At 60.2% G+C, this 16,547-nt stretch overlaps 1 protein-coding gene and 1 non-coding gene across 2 annotated transcripts in view; both read left to right on the forward strand.

Moving 5' to 3' along the window:
• The window catches only part of WNT10A (wingless-type MMTV integration site family, member 10A), a 32,428-nt gene that overhangs the window by 4,625 nt on the left and 11,256 nt on the right, over positions 1-16,547 (forward strand). The window contains exons 2-4 of the mRNA XM_009883999.1: positions 2,532-2,794; positions 10,643-11,019; positions 16,334-16,537. Coding sequence (XP_009882301.1) covers positions 2,532-2,794; positions 10,643-11,019; positions 16,334-16,537 — 844 coding nt within the window. The remainder of the gene's footprint in view (positions 1-2,531; positions 2,795-10,642; positions 11,020-16,333; positions 16,538-16,547) is intronic.
• TRNAV-GAC lies at positions 13,294-13,366 on the forward strand. Its single transcript has one exon. It is a non-coding gene; the product is annotated as a tRNA-Val (tRNA).

The raw sequence follows: 16,547 nt of genomic DNA on the forward strand, positions 1-16,547 counted from the left end.
GGTCCCGGCGGGGATGCCACTGTCGCGGGGGACGGTACCCATGGAGTGGGGTGCCTTCGGGCTCTGCACCCCAGGAGTGCGCACTAGGGCTGGGGATCCACCTGCATCCCCTCCCCGGCTCCACCGATGCCCAAGGGGAGGGAGGTAAGGTGGGGCCGCCTGCCTTCCAGAAAGAGGCCCCCCAACACTCACCACCCCTGTCTGTCTCCATCTCCCCCGGGTGGCTGGCAGCTCCCCTCCGCCTGCTCCCAAATTTGTGCGCTGCAGACAGCCAGGGGTTAACCCTGGTGCTGATGTGAGTGGGGGGGTCCCCCGCCCTTCCCCCTCCCTCCAGCCCCTTTAAATATAATTTGTTAACGTTGGGACTTGTATTAATTAAAGCGGCAGCCGATGCAGCCTGTGACCTGGGGGCTTGTCACCGTGAAATCAAGTTTAAATCCAGATTTCAAGGGGGAAGAGAGCTGAGGGGAGTGATGTGTCCTCCTAAGGAGGGTGACAGTGACAGCTCCTCGCTGGTCCCTGGCTCCCTTGAGCCCTGGGTGGAGCAAGAGGCAGAAGGACCTGCCCTCCGCTCTCTGGGGTCCTGGACGAGGGCCCCTGCCTCAGTTTCCCTGCTGTGCAATGGGGAGGACCATAACACACCCCCGGGTTGCCTTGGGAGAAGGTGGCAGGCGCTGTGGCTGGCTCAGGACAGGCAGGGCACAAGGTCCCCACAGAGCTTGGAGCAGGAGCGGCTGGCTGGGCTTTGGGTTGATGGTAGCTGTGGACCTGCTGTTCATCTCCTCTCAGCCAGGGCTTGCTTCGATAGTCTGAATGAGCACAGGAGCCGGGCAGAGGATTTGCTCTCCTGTGTAGGGGCTTTGGAGGGATGCAGCCCTTTCTGCCCTCCTTCTCTCCGCTGCCCCCCACCCCGACTCTCCCTGTTGGAGTCACTATGGATTTGCACTGGGGGAGACCCACATATCACCCGTGGAAGTGGTGGGGTGGGTATAAACACCCTTGAGAAGCTGTAGAAAGCAGCAGCCTGACCCTGACAGCTCCCCTTCCCCCCTGATCGAGTTGTAATTCAGCAGGGACATGGGGGCAGAGCCCTTCCTCCAGAGCTGGCTGAGCACGGCCCCTGGGAGGTCAGTCCCTGGTCCCCAAGAGCTGCTTCTGTCTATGTAACTGCAACAGGCTCGCAGGATTTCGGGGAGCAGAGGGGGAGTAACCCTTCTTCCCAAGACCTGGCTGCTCCATAAGGCAGCTGCAGTCGTTCCTCGAGCATCCTTCTCTAAGTCTCAGTTCTGTTCTCAAGGTTCAAAGGGCTCCAGCTCCCTGCTCCTCCCAGGGACCCAGTTCTTGGCCATCCCGGGGAAGAAGGAGCTCTGCCTGGTAAGAGCTCTCAGCAGGGACTGAGCTGTCCTGACCAAGCAGCAGGGCAGTGCTGAGCTCCTGATGGACCCTGCTGCAAGCTGCAGGATGCTCCTGGGCATCCTGCTGCCTACTGCTCACTTTGCAGGTCCTCTTCTTGGACGCTGTGGATCCCAGGATCCTTCAAGCCATTCCCTGGAGCTGGGCAGACACTTCCTCCCCTTTCGTCTCCCTCTCCGCATCCATCTGTCCTAGGTACCACTGTCTTAGCTCCGAGCACCTTTCTCTGGACACGCTTTGTCCATCTCCCCACACTCCATCTACCTCCCTGTTTCCCCAGGCAGCATCTCTACTTGTATAAGTACTTGCACCCCGACCATGGACCCTGTGCCTTCCCTTGCACCCATCCATCTGCTGGTCTCAGGCATCAGGTCTGGTGGGGTCGGGATGTGATGGTGGATTTGGGATGGTTGCTGGGAGCTTGAGGGTGTTCGGCAGGGTGCTTGGCTCCGAATTTCCCAGCTGAGCTGGCAGGAAAAGGCTGGTCCCACTGGTTACCTCCCTTGTGAGGACCAGCAGTGCCAGCGGGACACAGGAGGTGCAAGGAGGGGATCAGCCAGCAACAGGGATGGAGCCGGACCTGGGATGGGTCTCCTGCTCCTGGGTGTCTGGATTCTCCCAGGGGGAAACCCACGCTCTCTGGGGAAGGCGAGCCAGGGCAGTCTGTGCCTGAGACTCTGCACTGCACAGCTGGGACAGAAGAGCCCTGGAGGAGCATGCTGAGGGGGTGCAGCCCTGGGAGATGCTGGGCTGCTGCTGGGCACAGGCTGCCGAGGTCTCCAGGCTGTGCTGACATGACTGGAGAGGGTTGCGGTCCCGGTGCCACTGGGGCATCTCTGCCAGGCTGAGCTTGCCATTGTGCCCGGGGATAGGGGGAAGAGGGGCAGTTTTGGCCCTGGGACGCCCCCCCCCGAGATTTGGAGCTGACCCTTTCCAGTGCCCCTCATCTTTTCTCGTCCTTTCCAATCCCAGCCTGCCCTGGTGTGTCACCCCTGCAGGCAGTGGGCACGGTGTGGGGAGAAGAGCATCTCCCCTCCCTGTGTGTTCCTGAAGGGGAAGCGAGCGGTCCGCATATCACTTGCTTTGAGCCCACGGGTTTGTTTCCCTTTCTCTCCCAGCTCCTGCTCCAATGAGATCCTGGGCCTGAAGCTGCCGTCGGAGCCGGTGCTGAACGCCAACACGGTGTGCCTGACCCTGCCGGGACTGACACGGCGGCAGCTGGAGGTGTGCGTGCGCCACCCCGACGTCACTGCCTCGGCTATCCAGGGCATCCAGATTGCCATCCACGAGTGCCAGCACCAGTTCCGGGACCAGCGCTGGAACTGCTCCAGCCTTGAGACCAAGAACAAGATTCCCTACGAGAGCATCATCTTCAGCAGAGGTAAGGGCTGGATGGCCTCCTTCCTCTTCCTCTCCCTCTGCCTGGTCACTGATCTCAGGAGCCCTCATGGGCTCCCCATGGGCTCCTGCACAGCTTTTCCCTGGCCCAGGGGACCAGGCCAGCTCTTCAGCATCCCCATGGATGAAGACGGACAGAGCCTGAGAAACCTCATGGTCTGCCAGACCAAGCAGCACTGCCCTGTGGCAAAGCTGGGCTCTTTTCCACGTACCTTTGTACCTATGCTGGCCCTTGCCCTGATCTGCTCCTCCCTGCCCAGCCCCAGCTGCTCCCAAGGCTCCTTCCAAGTCCTACTGCTTTCTGGCATCTTCTCCCCCATGCAACGCAAGCTGGTGTTTGGAGTGGTGCTATGGGTGTATGGCACAGTTGGTGGGTCTGAAGGTGGATGCTGTGCTCTGGGATTCAGTTTGGTGGATGCAGTGAGCATCTTTGGTGTTTCAGTGCATCATGGTGAGCAGAAATGTCCCTAGCTAATGGGACGTAGCTCTGTGAGCCTATCACCCTGGCATCCTGCCTTTGTGTTGGGTCCCCAGTGCAGAGAGCTGAGGACTCTCTGCTTTGTGGGACCCTGGAGCGTGGTGGCACAGGGTGGGGGGGGGAGCGGGGGGCAGAGAGACAGGCTGTCTTGGGAACTCATCTGCCCACAGAGCCCTCACCTGCACTGCTGGGAGAACTCTCCTAGCCCTCCATGATCTGCCAAGTCCCGGTGCTAGAGTCTCCTCGTCTCCTCCACAGGCATGGCCGGCTCTGCGTCTATCAGAGCCTCCCCGGTTGATACTGAGGAGGTTCCCTCAGGAGTGGACTCTGAGAGTGCAGAGGGGCTGCCCTGCACAGTGCAGATTAGGGTTGTGACCTGATGAGACCTTCTATAGGACTTGAATGTATCTTCTCACCTAAGTACCCTCTTGAAGCCTGGACCTTGGCAGACACTGGAAGTCCTGTTGCCCCAGGCTGTGGGCAGGAGAGAACTATGTGGTGCCAGTGGCAAGCAGGCAGGGTGCTGAGGGCAGGCAAGGTGCCCGGCAAACACATCATTCCTCCAGCTCCTGAGGAAGGAGAAAACTACCAGATGGTGCTCACCTACCTGCCTCCTAGCCTGGTGCCCAGCAGAGAGGTGTCTCTGTCCCTACTTCCCCAAACATCCTTCCATGCCCTGCAACATCTCTCTGGGATTGCGAGGAGAGTCTCACAGAGGAGAGGTTGGCAGCTTGAGTTGTACATGCTTTTGAAGGGACGCGGTGGCAAGACCACCCAGGCAGCTGTCGCAGGTGGGGAGATGGCTGGAGAGGGAAGCACAGAAGCATTTTGGTGCTGGGAGGTCCTTTGGGTCCAGAGCAGATGGGCCAAGCCTTGCCGGAGGAGATGCTACCTTGGAGCATGTGTGGCATCAGGCCTGCGGTCCTGCTGTGGAGCAGCCGCTGGTGCCTGGAGAAGGGCAGCATCTCTTCCCTCCGTGAGCAGCACCTAGGTTAGGGCCTGGCAGGGAGGGTGGGGACCGTCAGCCCTGATAAGCATCGAGGTATTTCCAGGTCCTCTGAGGAATGCAATTCACTTCTAGTCTCCTCAGGCGGCGGGAGACACTGACTTGCTGGCTCAAGTTGCTCACACACCCAGGCGAGCTTCCCTGCTCCAGGTCCCACCAGGCTGGGTGAGGAGCTCCAGCAGCAGAGAGCATTGACCTTCTGCATCCCTCCCTCAGCCCACCAAGTTTGCTGGTGGCCGGTGACTTGCAGCTCACCTGTCTCAGGTGCCACGAGAGCCCTTCCCACTGTCAGGGCCATGACTGATGGATACGGGGACTCCCGCAGCCCCTGGACTCTTACCCCAGCCCTGAGCTCTTGGGTATGGCTCAGCCCAGGGTCCCAGCACTGGTGGGATCCCATCCCCTGGGATGGAGACCCAGCACTGGGGAAGGATGGAGGTAGGGTTGGTGCAGCAGAGCAGATGGGCGCCTCACAGCACCCCTCTTTCGGCCGCAGAGAGTGCAGGATGAGCCCCAAGCACTCAGGCCATACCATGCGGTTGCTCAGAGCCGTTCTGGCATGGAGCACGCCTTGAGGCTGGTGCCCTGGCCTGCTTCCAGTCCACTCGTGTCCCTCAATAACAGAGCCGGAGCTCCGAGCTCCACCTTGCAGCTGTTACGGATACGATCATCAGAGCAGGGATGCTGGGTGCATCTCCCGAGCCCAGCGCTGGAGGAGAGGCGAGTGGTGGAAGCGAGGGGTGCAGGTTCCATGCCGCAGGCATTAGTGCATCTCACCTCCCGGGACCAGGTCTCTGCTCTTCGCCCTGCCCCATCCTTGCTGTGCCTGGGAACGCAACGTGCTCGTAGGATCATTGTTTGTAACCCGAAGTGACAGACCCCTTTAATCTTTCATTCCTTTTCCCACTTCTTCTGCCATCAGTTCAGCCGTGCGTGAATTTTACTTTAAATTATTTGTAGCTGGCTTCTCCCTCCCGCTGTCCGCGTCTGGCTCCTCTCCTCACCTCCGCCCCGTCCTCCTGCATCTCTCACATCTTCCCCAGCGCAGGTATGAGCCGTCTGAGGTGCAGCACCGGCTGCCCGTCCCATGCTCTGCCCGGCATCCAGGTGCTTGGTGGAGCCAGATGGTTTATACTGGGGAGACAGAGTAGGGGACAGTGGCAAACAAGTGCCTGTCTCCCCATCCCACTGATCTGATCCCAGAAGTTTGAGGGCAAGCCCTGGGGAGCCAGGAAGGAGAGGGGAGGCTTCAAATCGGGCAGGGCTGGGAATCTGGCAGGGCTTCTGGGCAGCACAGCTGGGGACAGGGATCCTGAGAGCATCCTGGGCAGAGCAGAGACCTGCCGGGTGCGGGAGGGAGATGCATCCGTCCCTGGGGTGCAGGGCACAGCGGCTGCCAGGCGCAACAGGCTAGCAGAGGGTGAGCAGAGGGGGTGCCCAGGGATTTACCACCCCTGCTCTCACAGACCACCACACCCCCCTTTTTTTTTTCTTTTTTTTTTCTCCAGACAGTCCCACGGGTCTGGTTTTGGTTTTTGATCCCTTGGGATGTGGGGTGTCCCTTGTACCCCTTGCTGAGCCTCCAGTGCCATCTGCAACCCCCATCCTCCTTGGCCCCCATCCTCTCCGTGTGCATCCAGGCTCAGCATTGGCATTGCAAATCCTCCTCCTGTCCTCCCTGGCTCCTCAGCTGGCTGCCTACATCCTTGCCACCCTCCTGCCCATTCCGTGGCACTCGCCACCCCTCTCAGCACCCTCCAGTCCTGTCCCTGGTCCCAACCTTCTCTGTTGTCCCTCCCTCTCCCTCCAAGTGCTGGCAGAGACATCCTCTCCTGGCCCCAGGGGAATATGTAGGAGGACAGAGCAGTGAGGTGAAGGCAGGTGGCATCAGTAACTGATACAGGTCCCCTGCTCCTGCTCCAAGGGTGAGCAGCATGACCAATGCCCACCTCACTGGAGAGAGTGGCGCCCAGTATGTAAGTCCCCCCAGAGCATCTATGGGCTGCCGGGCGCTGTGTGTCTTGGCCAGGCTGGACCATGCTTGGGTGTGTGCCAAAAATGAAGCTGCGGATGGTGGTGGGTCACCAAGCCCTTGTTCTTGTCTGGTACGCGTGCACCCACGGGTGGGTGCGATGCCAGCAGGGCTGTGACTGTCCGGCTGTCAGGAAGGGTCTGTGTGAGGTGTGCTGAGGGATCCCTTTTCCCTGAACATTCCCCTTTGCTCATCCCAACCTGATCTATATGCACCTCTGAAAGAAGTGGGACCCTCAGGGAGGGACCAGGTGCCCTTGAAGGCACCCAAGGGTGCCCAGCTGGAGGAGACATGGCTCTGGGGTGCAGCATCCCGCTGTTCCTCCTGCAGCCTTTGGAGGGACGGGTGATGCTTGCATGCCCCGTGCCCTCCTTAGAAGGGCTCCCTGGTGCCAAGGGGCCTGGGTGGCCACGGGCAAACCTCAATTTTGTACAGCAAGAAGGGGGGAATTCCCTGCAAGGTTGAAACGTCAGGTGCTGGGGCCCAGCCAGCTGCGAGCTGGAGTCTGGGGAGGCTTTTCTGTGTGGGGAAGGAGGCAGGTGCTGTTATGGATATCCAGGGAGATGCTGCCAAGCTCAGGACCCCGGCACCCAGTTCTGCAGAGCCCCAGCCAAGCTCCGATGCCCACAGACCGCAGCGCCTGGCCCGGTGCGCGTGCAGCTGGGCTGCTGGCAGGGTTTTCGGTACCCCCAGGCAAGCCAAGGGCTTTGCCCACCTGGCCTTGAAGCACATGTGGGTGCTTCGGATGCTCAGCTGCATCCCTGTGGGTGTCCCCATCCCCTGGACCTTCCCCCAACTGATGGTGGCAGGCGAGACCCTGGGGTCAGGGCAGCATCCCTGGGGATGCGGGGCTGAGCCCGGCTCCCGGCAGCCCACAGAGCAACTCAGGCTGCCGGCTCGGAGCGCCGTGGGCGGACGGGGAGCGAGGGCTGCGGGCTGTCCCCGGCACGCTCAAGGAGGTGCAGGGAGGCAAGTCGGGATCTGCAGGGAGGCGTTTAGCGCCTGGCGCCGGGCCAGACCCTGGCAGGTTCACCTGCAGTTTAATTAGGGAGAGGGGAGGGGAGGGAACGGGGCTGGGGGAGACCACTGGGGCCGGGAAGATGTGCGGATGGCATTATCGGGGGTGTTGCCCATGGAGGGGGTGGCTGAGCATCCCTGGGGTACCCCAGGTTGCGCCTGGACCAGGCTGTCCCACCTGCTCCCTCAGTGCCACCTGGGTGCTGCGGTGGTGGGTGCTGGGAGGCCATTACTGCCCAGGTGTCATGGTGAGCCATGGGAGGAAGGCCATCACTCCAGCTCTCCCTACCCAAGCAGACCGTGGAGCCCACAGCCGTGCCAGAGCCGGGTCCATTGCCCTCATCCTACAGCCGCATGAGAGATGGAGAAACTGCAGCATCTGTGGTAGAGCCAGTGCCAGCTGGGGCTTGGGGTCCTGCTAAATGGCTCCCCATCTCCTAGATGCATCTTGACAGGGAAAATTTTCCCTTGCTAAGAAAACCCTTTTGGGATCTGACTTGGGGCTGAGATTTGAGATCCATCCTTCTTGCCCAGCGCAGTCCTTGAAGTACACAGAAGGCTGGATGCTGGCGGTGGTGTCAGGGTGGTGTCCCCCATTCCCTCTTCCCTGCAGGAGGCAATACTTCTCCTCACACCTCCCGCGGCTACAGCCTCTTCTGCTGTCTCTGGAGGGATCTGGTGACTCAGACATCACCGCTGAGGTCTTAGGTAGCAGGGGTAGCCAGAGAGCCTTCCTCCGAAGGGCTCGGGGCTGGCTACCACACGCCGGGCTCGGCTTTGTGGTTCCTGGAAGCTCCCACCCTTGCTGAGCCCATGAGGCTGGTGGTTGTCGCCTGCAGCCACATTGCTCGTTGCTTTGCTGCAATCCTCCGGGCTCTGGTGTGGCCAGGGTAGAGCGAGGAATGTAAACTGAACCTCCAAGCAGAACCGCGCTGGCACGGCTCTTGTGATGCCAGCGCTGCCCTGGTCCCCTTCTCCCCATTGCTCACAGCTCCCCATCAATGTGGGGTAAGGGAAGGAGGTGAGAAGGCAGGGAGGCGTGTTGGGGCCAGGCAGAATGATACTGAGCAGGGAAATGACCACAGTGAGATGGGGACAAGAATTCCAGAGTGCTGGGATGTCAAGTCCTGGGGACCAGCCGGTCCCCTGCCTGCAGCCTGGGGGGCGGCAGCTCCAGGGACGAGGACCTGTGTCTCATCCATCAGGTCATGCGTGGCTGGAGAGAAGTGGAGGAAGGAGGGGGGCTGGGGCTTGACCCCAGGGGTTTCCCAGCCGTGGAGGGCACCAAACGAATCCTACCTCTTTACCTATAAGGAGACGGGCTTGCTAGACGGACTGGGTGGGGTAGAGCTTCTGTCTGGGCTCCAGAAGGGATTTTAAGGAGATGCTGCATGGGAAATTGTTTGTTAGGCTGGAGAAATATGTGAGAAAGAGACTAACGGAAAGGCAGGGCCGAAACGAGAGTGTCGCAGCGGGTGGAGGGTTTGCTGCCGCCATCCCTGGGCACCGGCTGTGCGAGGAGCTGGGGACACCAGGCGGGGTGGCAGCGACAGGTCCCTGCTCTTAGGCTGCGCCGTGCTTTGACTCATCCCACGTTGTGAGAATGGAGAACTGATACAGGGAGTATTTGGGGGTCCTGGAGACCTTCTCGTGCTGGTTCTCCATCCCGCATCGCTCACGTGGGGGCTGAAGTTCTCCAAATTTGTGCTGTCCTGCTGTAACAGCGATGTGGGTGTGTTGCAGGCGCTGCCTGCCAGTGCTCTCCCCGGGGAGGCTGCGCAGCGTATGCACCAGCAGCCCCATTACCTGCCCGCTGAAAAATGTTGTTCAACTTGTGCATGGAAAGAGGCAGGCTGAGAGCAAGCTTGTCCCACACCGAGGGGAAGCTGGGAGAGGCTCCTGCTGGCTTTTAAGCAGCGCCTCGTTAATTTTTTAAATGCACCAGTGTCAAATTAACACACAAAAGAGCAGCGTGACTTTAAATGCAGGTTTCCGAGCTGCGTTTCATTTCCCTTTAATAAGATCATAGCGTTTACTCGGCGGGCGGCAGCGAACCACCGAGGAGACATGCGTGATGGGGAGCATCGCTGAGGACGGGCGACAGCGGTGGGGAGCGGTTGCGGTCCCACCTCTCGTGACTCTGCAGCACAGGCAGGAAGCTGGCAGAGCCCCCGGCCGGGATCCGTGCTTTGGGGTGCTCACCCAAGCCCCCCTTTTGATGGCAGGGATCTGGTGGAGAAAACGCTCCAAAAGCTCTCGTCTGCTCAGCCGCAGGAAAGCCAGGGCTGATCAAGCTGCTCTTGTCCAACAGAGGGAGAGAGGCTGGTGAACTCCAGCTATTTGTTTATTCACGTGTGAAGCCAGGGCACAAAATCCGGCTCTCCCTCCTTCCCCTCTTCGTGCTGGGGCCGGTCACTGTGCACCGAAGCGAAGGGCACTGTGGGCTCCCCGCTTGGCCCGGCACCCACAAAGCAAAATACTGCTTTGCATTTAAAATAAAGTAGAAGTTCCCAGGTGGGGGAGGCTCCTCACCCAGCTGCAGTGAAGCCGAGCGGCCCTGAGGCAGCCCCCGCTCTCGGCCCCGCGGAGCCCCTACCGTGGGACCCGTCCCTGTCCCCGTCTGCCCCATCCCCAACTAATGACACTTGCGGACGTCCTCGCTCCCCGGCGTTTAACGACAACCAGCTGCCGGCCCTGGCAGCGCGCGGTGCGGTCGCGGCATGCTCTAACTAACTAGGGGATGCTTGATTTTTCCAGCACGGTATCGCGTTTTAGAGCTTCTTGTGGGAGCTGCAGGGGCTCGGGGAGGGAAGGGGCATGGGCAGACAGATGGGGCTGGGCAGGCAGTGCTGCCCGCTCCTCTTACTGCCTCATCCTGCACCCTGTGGGGAAGCAGAAATAGCCTATTCCTCAGCAGAAGTATTCCTCAGCCAGCGTTATATTTAATATAGTGGGAAACTCTGAGTGCGGGGAGGGGAGGGGAGGAGATACTGCCTTTCCCATCAGAGCCATAACGCTGATGCCTGAGCAATGCTGTGGTGGCATCTCCCAGGGTGATGGTGGGAGCTGGGATCCCGGCCAGGGCAGGGCTGGGCTTCAGGGCAGCAACGTGTCCTGGTGGGGATGGGGCTGGAGAGCACCAAGTGAGGATTTGCTCATGGCACAGGTGGGAGCTGGAACAAGGCAAGGCACAAGCTGAACCTCAGGCTCCCTGCACCGTGGCGTGGCGGTGGGCTCATCCAGCTCCCCACGAGGGTCCCGCCGCCCAGCCTAAGCCCCGCTTTCTCCTTCCTTGCAGGCTTTCGGGAGAGCGCCTTCGCCTATGCCATCGCGGCCGCCGGCGTGGTGCACGCCGTCTCCAACGCCTGCGCCCTCGGCAAGCTGCAGGCCTGCGGCTGCGACCAAAAGCGCCGGGGGGATGAGGAGGCTTTTCGGCGCAAGCTGCACCGGCTCCAGCTGGAGGCCATGAACCGCGGCAAAGGCATGGTGCACGGAGTGCACATGGAGCACATGCCGGCCGAGACCCCCGGCCTCCAGGACTCCTGGGAATGGGGAGGGTGCAGCCCCGATGTGGACTATGGGGAGAAGTTTTCCAAGGATTTCCTCGACTCCCGGGAAACCTACAGGGATATCCACTCCCGCATGAGGCTGCACAACAACCGCGTGGGCCGGCAGGTGAGCAGGGCTATGGGGCGATGGTGGTGGGGACAGTGTCCCCAGGGCACGCGTGGGAAGGCTGCGAGGGGCTCGTGCTGGCTGTGGTGGGACACGCGTGCGAGGCTGGAATTGCCTCCCAGACCCCCCCTCTCCCCAGTTTTGCCCAGAGCAAAGGCAGTGAGGCAGCCCTGCTGCTGAGCATCTCCGCTGGGGAGAGCACCTCCAAGCATCACTGCTGTCCCCCTGCTAAGGGACACTTCCCCAGGCTGCTGTCACCTGCCTGCGCTGCAGCGGTGCTACGGGGGTGGCATAGCAATGAGTCCAGCTCCTGCCTCTCAGGGACTGGGTGGACTGGTGTTGGGCAGCTGCAGCAGCAGAGAGCTATGGTCAGGGAAGAGAAAGTCACCGGCATCATGTGAGAAGGCAGATGCTGCAATGCACTGTCCCCAGCGAGGGGACACCACAGGCTCTGCTGCACCCAGCTGTGGTTCTGCCTCCGAAGAGGGAGCCGGTGTCCCAAGGAGGCAGATGTGAGTGGGACCGAGCCAGGCAGAGGGCGCCTGTGCCAGCTGGGAGGTGCAGCATCCCCTCGGGAGCTGAGGTGACAGCCCACAGCCTTGTCCCCTGGCTCCGGGGGGGGGTGCTGGAGCCTGCCCAGGCGAGCAGGGCAGCCTCCCCTCCATTCTTATGATGTCAGGTCTCGTTAAAGGTGCTAATTAGTAGTTCGCTGTCTCTGGAAGCTGATGTTTAATAGCAGCCTGACATTGGAGACAAGAAGAGCATGGGCAGGAGGGGTTGGGAGGACAGCTGCCTTTCCCTGCCTGCCTTTGCTCCCAGCAGGTGCCGGGGAGACCCCGTCCCATGGATCCAGTGGGACACTTGTCCTCAAGACCCCAAGCACACACTGCCAGGGCGGCACAGAGGGGTGTGAAATGGCTGTGGGAATAAGTAATTAGAGATCAGAATGACACAGGGAGTGTTTCCCCGGGATGGCTCAGACTTGTGGATGTGCCTCTTGCTTTGAGCATGTTTAAAGGCAGCTATGAGACGGGGACGCTGCAGAGCAGGGCCTTGACGTGTGCCTTTCCCTGGTGCCGGAGCTGAGCTTTACGGCCCTGAAAAGCCATCCTAGTTTGGCCAAGCTGTAAATGCCTGGGGAAAGCCAGAGCTTTTTGCTTGTTTGGCTTTGTTTGCGTGTGGTAAAGGCTCGCTGAGCGTTAGGCAGCTAGATCCTCCACAGGCTGCTCTGCCCCAAGCCAGGCAAGACCTCTGTCCCACCACTGGCTGCAGGGCTCATCCGGGCTCCCCTCCTGCTCTGAATGCCCCAAACCACTGGAGCTCTTGGCAGCGCTCAAAAAATTCAGGTCTGCACTGCCCATTTCCCAAGGGAAACCCCACAGCCCCCTGCAGAAGGAGGGGAAGGTGAGAGAGGCACATCTGCATGGGGGGGGAGGTGTCACCATGCGATGCCTTCGGGATCCGGCAACAGCAAAAATATCTGGGGTCTGTTTGTCCCCCAGTGCAGGCAGGCGTGGGACTGGCAATGGCATTGTCAGCTCTTGGTGGCTTCAGAACAAAGAGCTGACTGATGGAAGAAGGCTGGGAGCTGGCAGCAGAGGCAGAGGAGGACCGAAGGGATAAAGGAGGGGATGGTACCAGCTGCGGGTGGGGAAGCGGTGGCCAGACAGACTGCCCAGCTCGGGGATCCTGTTGAATTGAGGGCGTGAGCCTGTGTGCAGGTCAGGTTGTGATGGTTGTGGGTGCCATGCCTGGGAGCAAGGAGATGATGCTGTGCCTGGTCTGTGCCTGTTGGTGCCATGCTGGGCCATCCACATTGCCTGGGGTTGGGTTCTCCAGCTCCCCGTCCTGCTCTTTTAGCAACACCGTGGGTCTCATACCCACCCAAGCCCTCCTCACTCCTAGGACCATCTTTCTACTGTAATAAGGAGCAATGTGCTGGGATTTCCTAGGAAATGAGTGGCTGTGCTGGATGCAGCGGTTCTGTGGTCGTCCCTTCCAAGTTCCAAGGCTTGAACCCCTTGAGCAGAGCGGTGATGTGGATGTGCACACCACATGCCGTGCCCTGCCACATTCTGTCACTCTCTGCACCGAGCAGCTGCAGCACCCAGGGCTCTCCAGCATCTCACTGATGCTGAGCATCCTTTCCGTGGTCCCTGTGTCCCCCAAGGGTTCTCTGTGCATGGTTAAGCCTGTCTCTTGACTAAGACCCTGCATAGCTGGGAGGAGGTGACAATCCGACCGATGGTCACATCCAGTGACCATTGGATGTGGGTTTCTGTAGTGTAGTGGTTATCACGTTCGCCTGACACGCGGAAGGTCCCTGGTTCGAAACCAGGCAGAAACACTCTGTTTTTTTACTCTTTTGCATCCAGCTACAAAGCCATGGAGGGAATTGCAGCTGCAGCAGCTGTGCAGCATCCTCTGATGGTGGCAGTGGTCTTGAGTTGGAATAGGAAGCCCAGGACTTCCTATTCCAACTCATGACTCGGGTGGGTGTCCTGCATCCCTGGGAGGGAGCAAGCTCCCCATTGAGGAGCAGCAGGAGCGTGCAAGAGGCTTTGCAGGTCCTCCTAACCCGCCAGATCACAGAGCAAGAGAGGATGAAAGGCAGCCAGGAACTACCCATTACCCTCACAACAAAGACCTACGATAAAGCTCTTATGAGCGTGTCTGGGAGGAGCTGGGAATGTGCGAAAGAAAGCACCAGCGAGTCCAGGCATGTGCCGAACCCGGGTGTCTGTGAGATGGGGGAAGGACGTGGCCGGGTAGGGGTGTGTGGCAGTGATCAGATGGCAAAAGCATGGGGTCAAGGCTCAGATGGGTCCTTCTCAGGTGTCCCAGCTCTGGCAGGGTCCTGTTCCCCCTGAGCTGCCCGTGTAGGAGGGAGCACAAGCTGTCCCTGGGCAGACAGAGATAGATGGATGGATGGATGCTGCAGTGCTGGGGCTTGGGATGCTCAGTGGTGATGGCTTGGGTGATGGAGGTGGCACACACACACTGCTTTCTCCAGCTCCTGCTGTGACCCGCCATAGATCCAAATGAGCCCCTGTCCAGCTGTCACATCACTGTCCCCCTCCCTCCCAGTAGTGACCATCCGAGCCACAGCCCTATATGCAGATTTTCCCTGGTCCAGCCAAGGCAGCAGAGAGGGGATGTGGGAAAGGATAGGGTCCCGGTGCCAGTGTGTTCCCGTGGATGGTGGCAGGGACAGTGGCAAGGAGCTGGTGTTCCTGGCCGGCACACCCAGAGCACGGTGGAGAGGCCGGGCAGCTCATTACCTGTGAGGTGGAGGCTGTTCCCGGCAGGAGACAGGACTCTCAGCAGGATGAAAGCCAAACTCCAGCCCAGCCCAGACCTCTCCGCCGTGTGCCCCGAGCTCCAGGCGTGTTTCCCTGACCTGCCTTCATTTCCATAAATACTTAGCAACGGGGAGATTTACTTAAAAACAAAAAAACAAGGAGTAAAAACTACCCACCCCTACCAAAACAAGGCACTCCTCGCACACGCGTCCCCCCCAGGGAGGGGGCAGGAACAGGCAGCGCGTGTCAGGCGTGAAGCCGGGTGGCCGGGCAGGGCTGGCATCGTGGGATGGGACCTTACACAGGGCCACATATTCCCTGGGCTCCCCCCGAGTCCTGGAACGTGGCCCTGGGTGGGGGGATCAGCCTGTGACAGTCTTTGCAAGCCCCAGCCCAGCTCCCAGTGGAGCTTGGGTGTCCCCATGGGAAGGGGATTTATTTGCTGGAGCCTGTGTGAGCGTGTGGGCATGGGGGCACGCAACCCGGCAGGGAAACCCTGTCGGGATGGAGCAGAGGATGGTATAAACTGCCTCTTTCCATGCTGGTGTGGGGATGTGGATCTACTTCACGCCCCTGGAGATTGCCGGGCACAAGCCGTTTCCTTTGACACGGCCACAGCAGCATCCCTTGCAGGGATGGGGGACCTAGGGGCACCCCAGCACGCAGCCTGGGGGCTCAGCAGCATCGCCCAGGGAGTCCAAGATCCTCCTTGCCCCCACACTGGCCTCTGGCCTTGGCACGAGCTGCACTCCCCAGCTAGCCCAAGCCACAGCCGTAGCCCATCCCATGCACCCTGGCCCTCGTGGGGGGTGGACGTGTGGCACTGGCCTCACTGCGGCCTCCCCAAACCACAAGTCAGGGCTGTGAACATAGAATCATCATAGAATCATAGAATGGTTTAGGTTGGAAAAGGACCTTGAAGATCATCGAGTTCCAACCCCCCTGCCATCGGCAGGGACACCTCCAACTAGACCAGGTTGCCCAAGGCCACATCCAGCCTGGCCTTGAACACCTCCAGGAATGGGGCCTCAACCTCCCTGAGCAATCTGTTCCAGTGCCTTACAACCCTCACAGTGAAAAACTTCTTCCTAATGTTTAATCTAAACCTGCCCCCTTCCAGTTTATAGCCATTCCCCCTCATCCTATCGCTACATGCCCTAGTAAAAAGTCCTTCCCCAGCTCTCCTGTAGGCCCCCTTTACTGGAAGGCGGCAATAAGATCTCCCCGGAGCCTTCTCTTCTCCAGGCTGAACAGCCCCAACTCTCTCAGTCTCTCCTCACAGGAGAGGTGCTCCAGCCCTCCAGTCATCCTTGTGGCTCTCCTCTGGACATGCTCCAGCAGGTCCATGTCTTTCTTATGTTGGGGACTCCAGAGCTGGATGCAACATCTTCAATCCCTGCTTGAAATTCGGATGATGGTGGCAGGCAGCACCTCAGCCACCTGGCATTGTGTCCGGGGCTCCTGCAAGAAAGCAGCCAAGAGCTGAAAGCGGAGCTGCTCCCGGGACTCCCGGAGCTGGGGCTTTACTGGAGGAAAGCCCTGGGGAGGGGAAAGCATCCCTCCCACCCGCCCCACTTGCAGTGCTCCTGGCTGGTGAGGTGTGGGGGAGACCCCTGCACTAGGGTGTCCCAGTAAGGCTGCAAAGATGCAGCCACACCGGCTTTACACTGGGGTCCATGGTCAGGTTGATGCTGCTGGAGCGAAGCAGCAGTGGAAGGTGAGATCCAGGCTCCTTCTGGTCAGGTAGCTCATCCTCTCCTTTAGGTGCCGATCCCTTGCTGGGGTGTAAAAGCCAGTTGGTACTGCCAGGATGGGAATGGACAGGCTGTGGGACATAGGTGACACTGGGCAGAGCAACCCTGGCTTTGCAGCTCCAGGGCTCTGATGGCTGTTCACGCCAGCCTGTGCTGTTCCCATAGTGCCAACCCGCAGAGAGCTCCACGATGGCTTCTCCGGTCCCCAAAAAACATCTCCTCCATGCTCACCCCTCTGTCCTTCCCTCCCCCGCCCAGGTGGTGATGGACAACATGAGGAGGAAGTGCAAATGCCACGGCACCTCAGGGAGCTGCCAGCTGAAGACGTGCTGGCAGGTGACGCCTGAGTTTCGCCTGGTGGGGTCCCTGCTCAAGGACCGCTTCTACGGGGCCACCCTCATCCGGCCCCACAACCGCAACGCCGGGCAGCTGGAGCCGGGCCACGCTCGGCATCGCCGCCGGGCCGCCACCA

Source organism: Charadrius vociferus, unplaced genomic scaffold, assembly GCF_000708025.1.
Source record: "Charadrius vociferus isolate BGI_N301 unplaced genomic scaffold, ASM70802v2 scaffold1020, whole genome shotgun sequence".
NCBI classification, from domain to species: Eukaryota; Metazoa; Chordata; class Aves; order Charadriiformes; family Charadriidae; genus Charadrius; species Charadrius vociferus.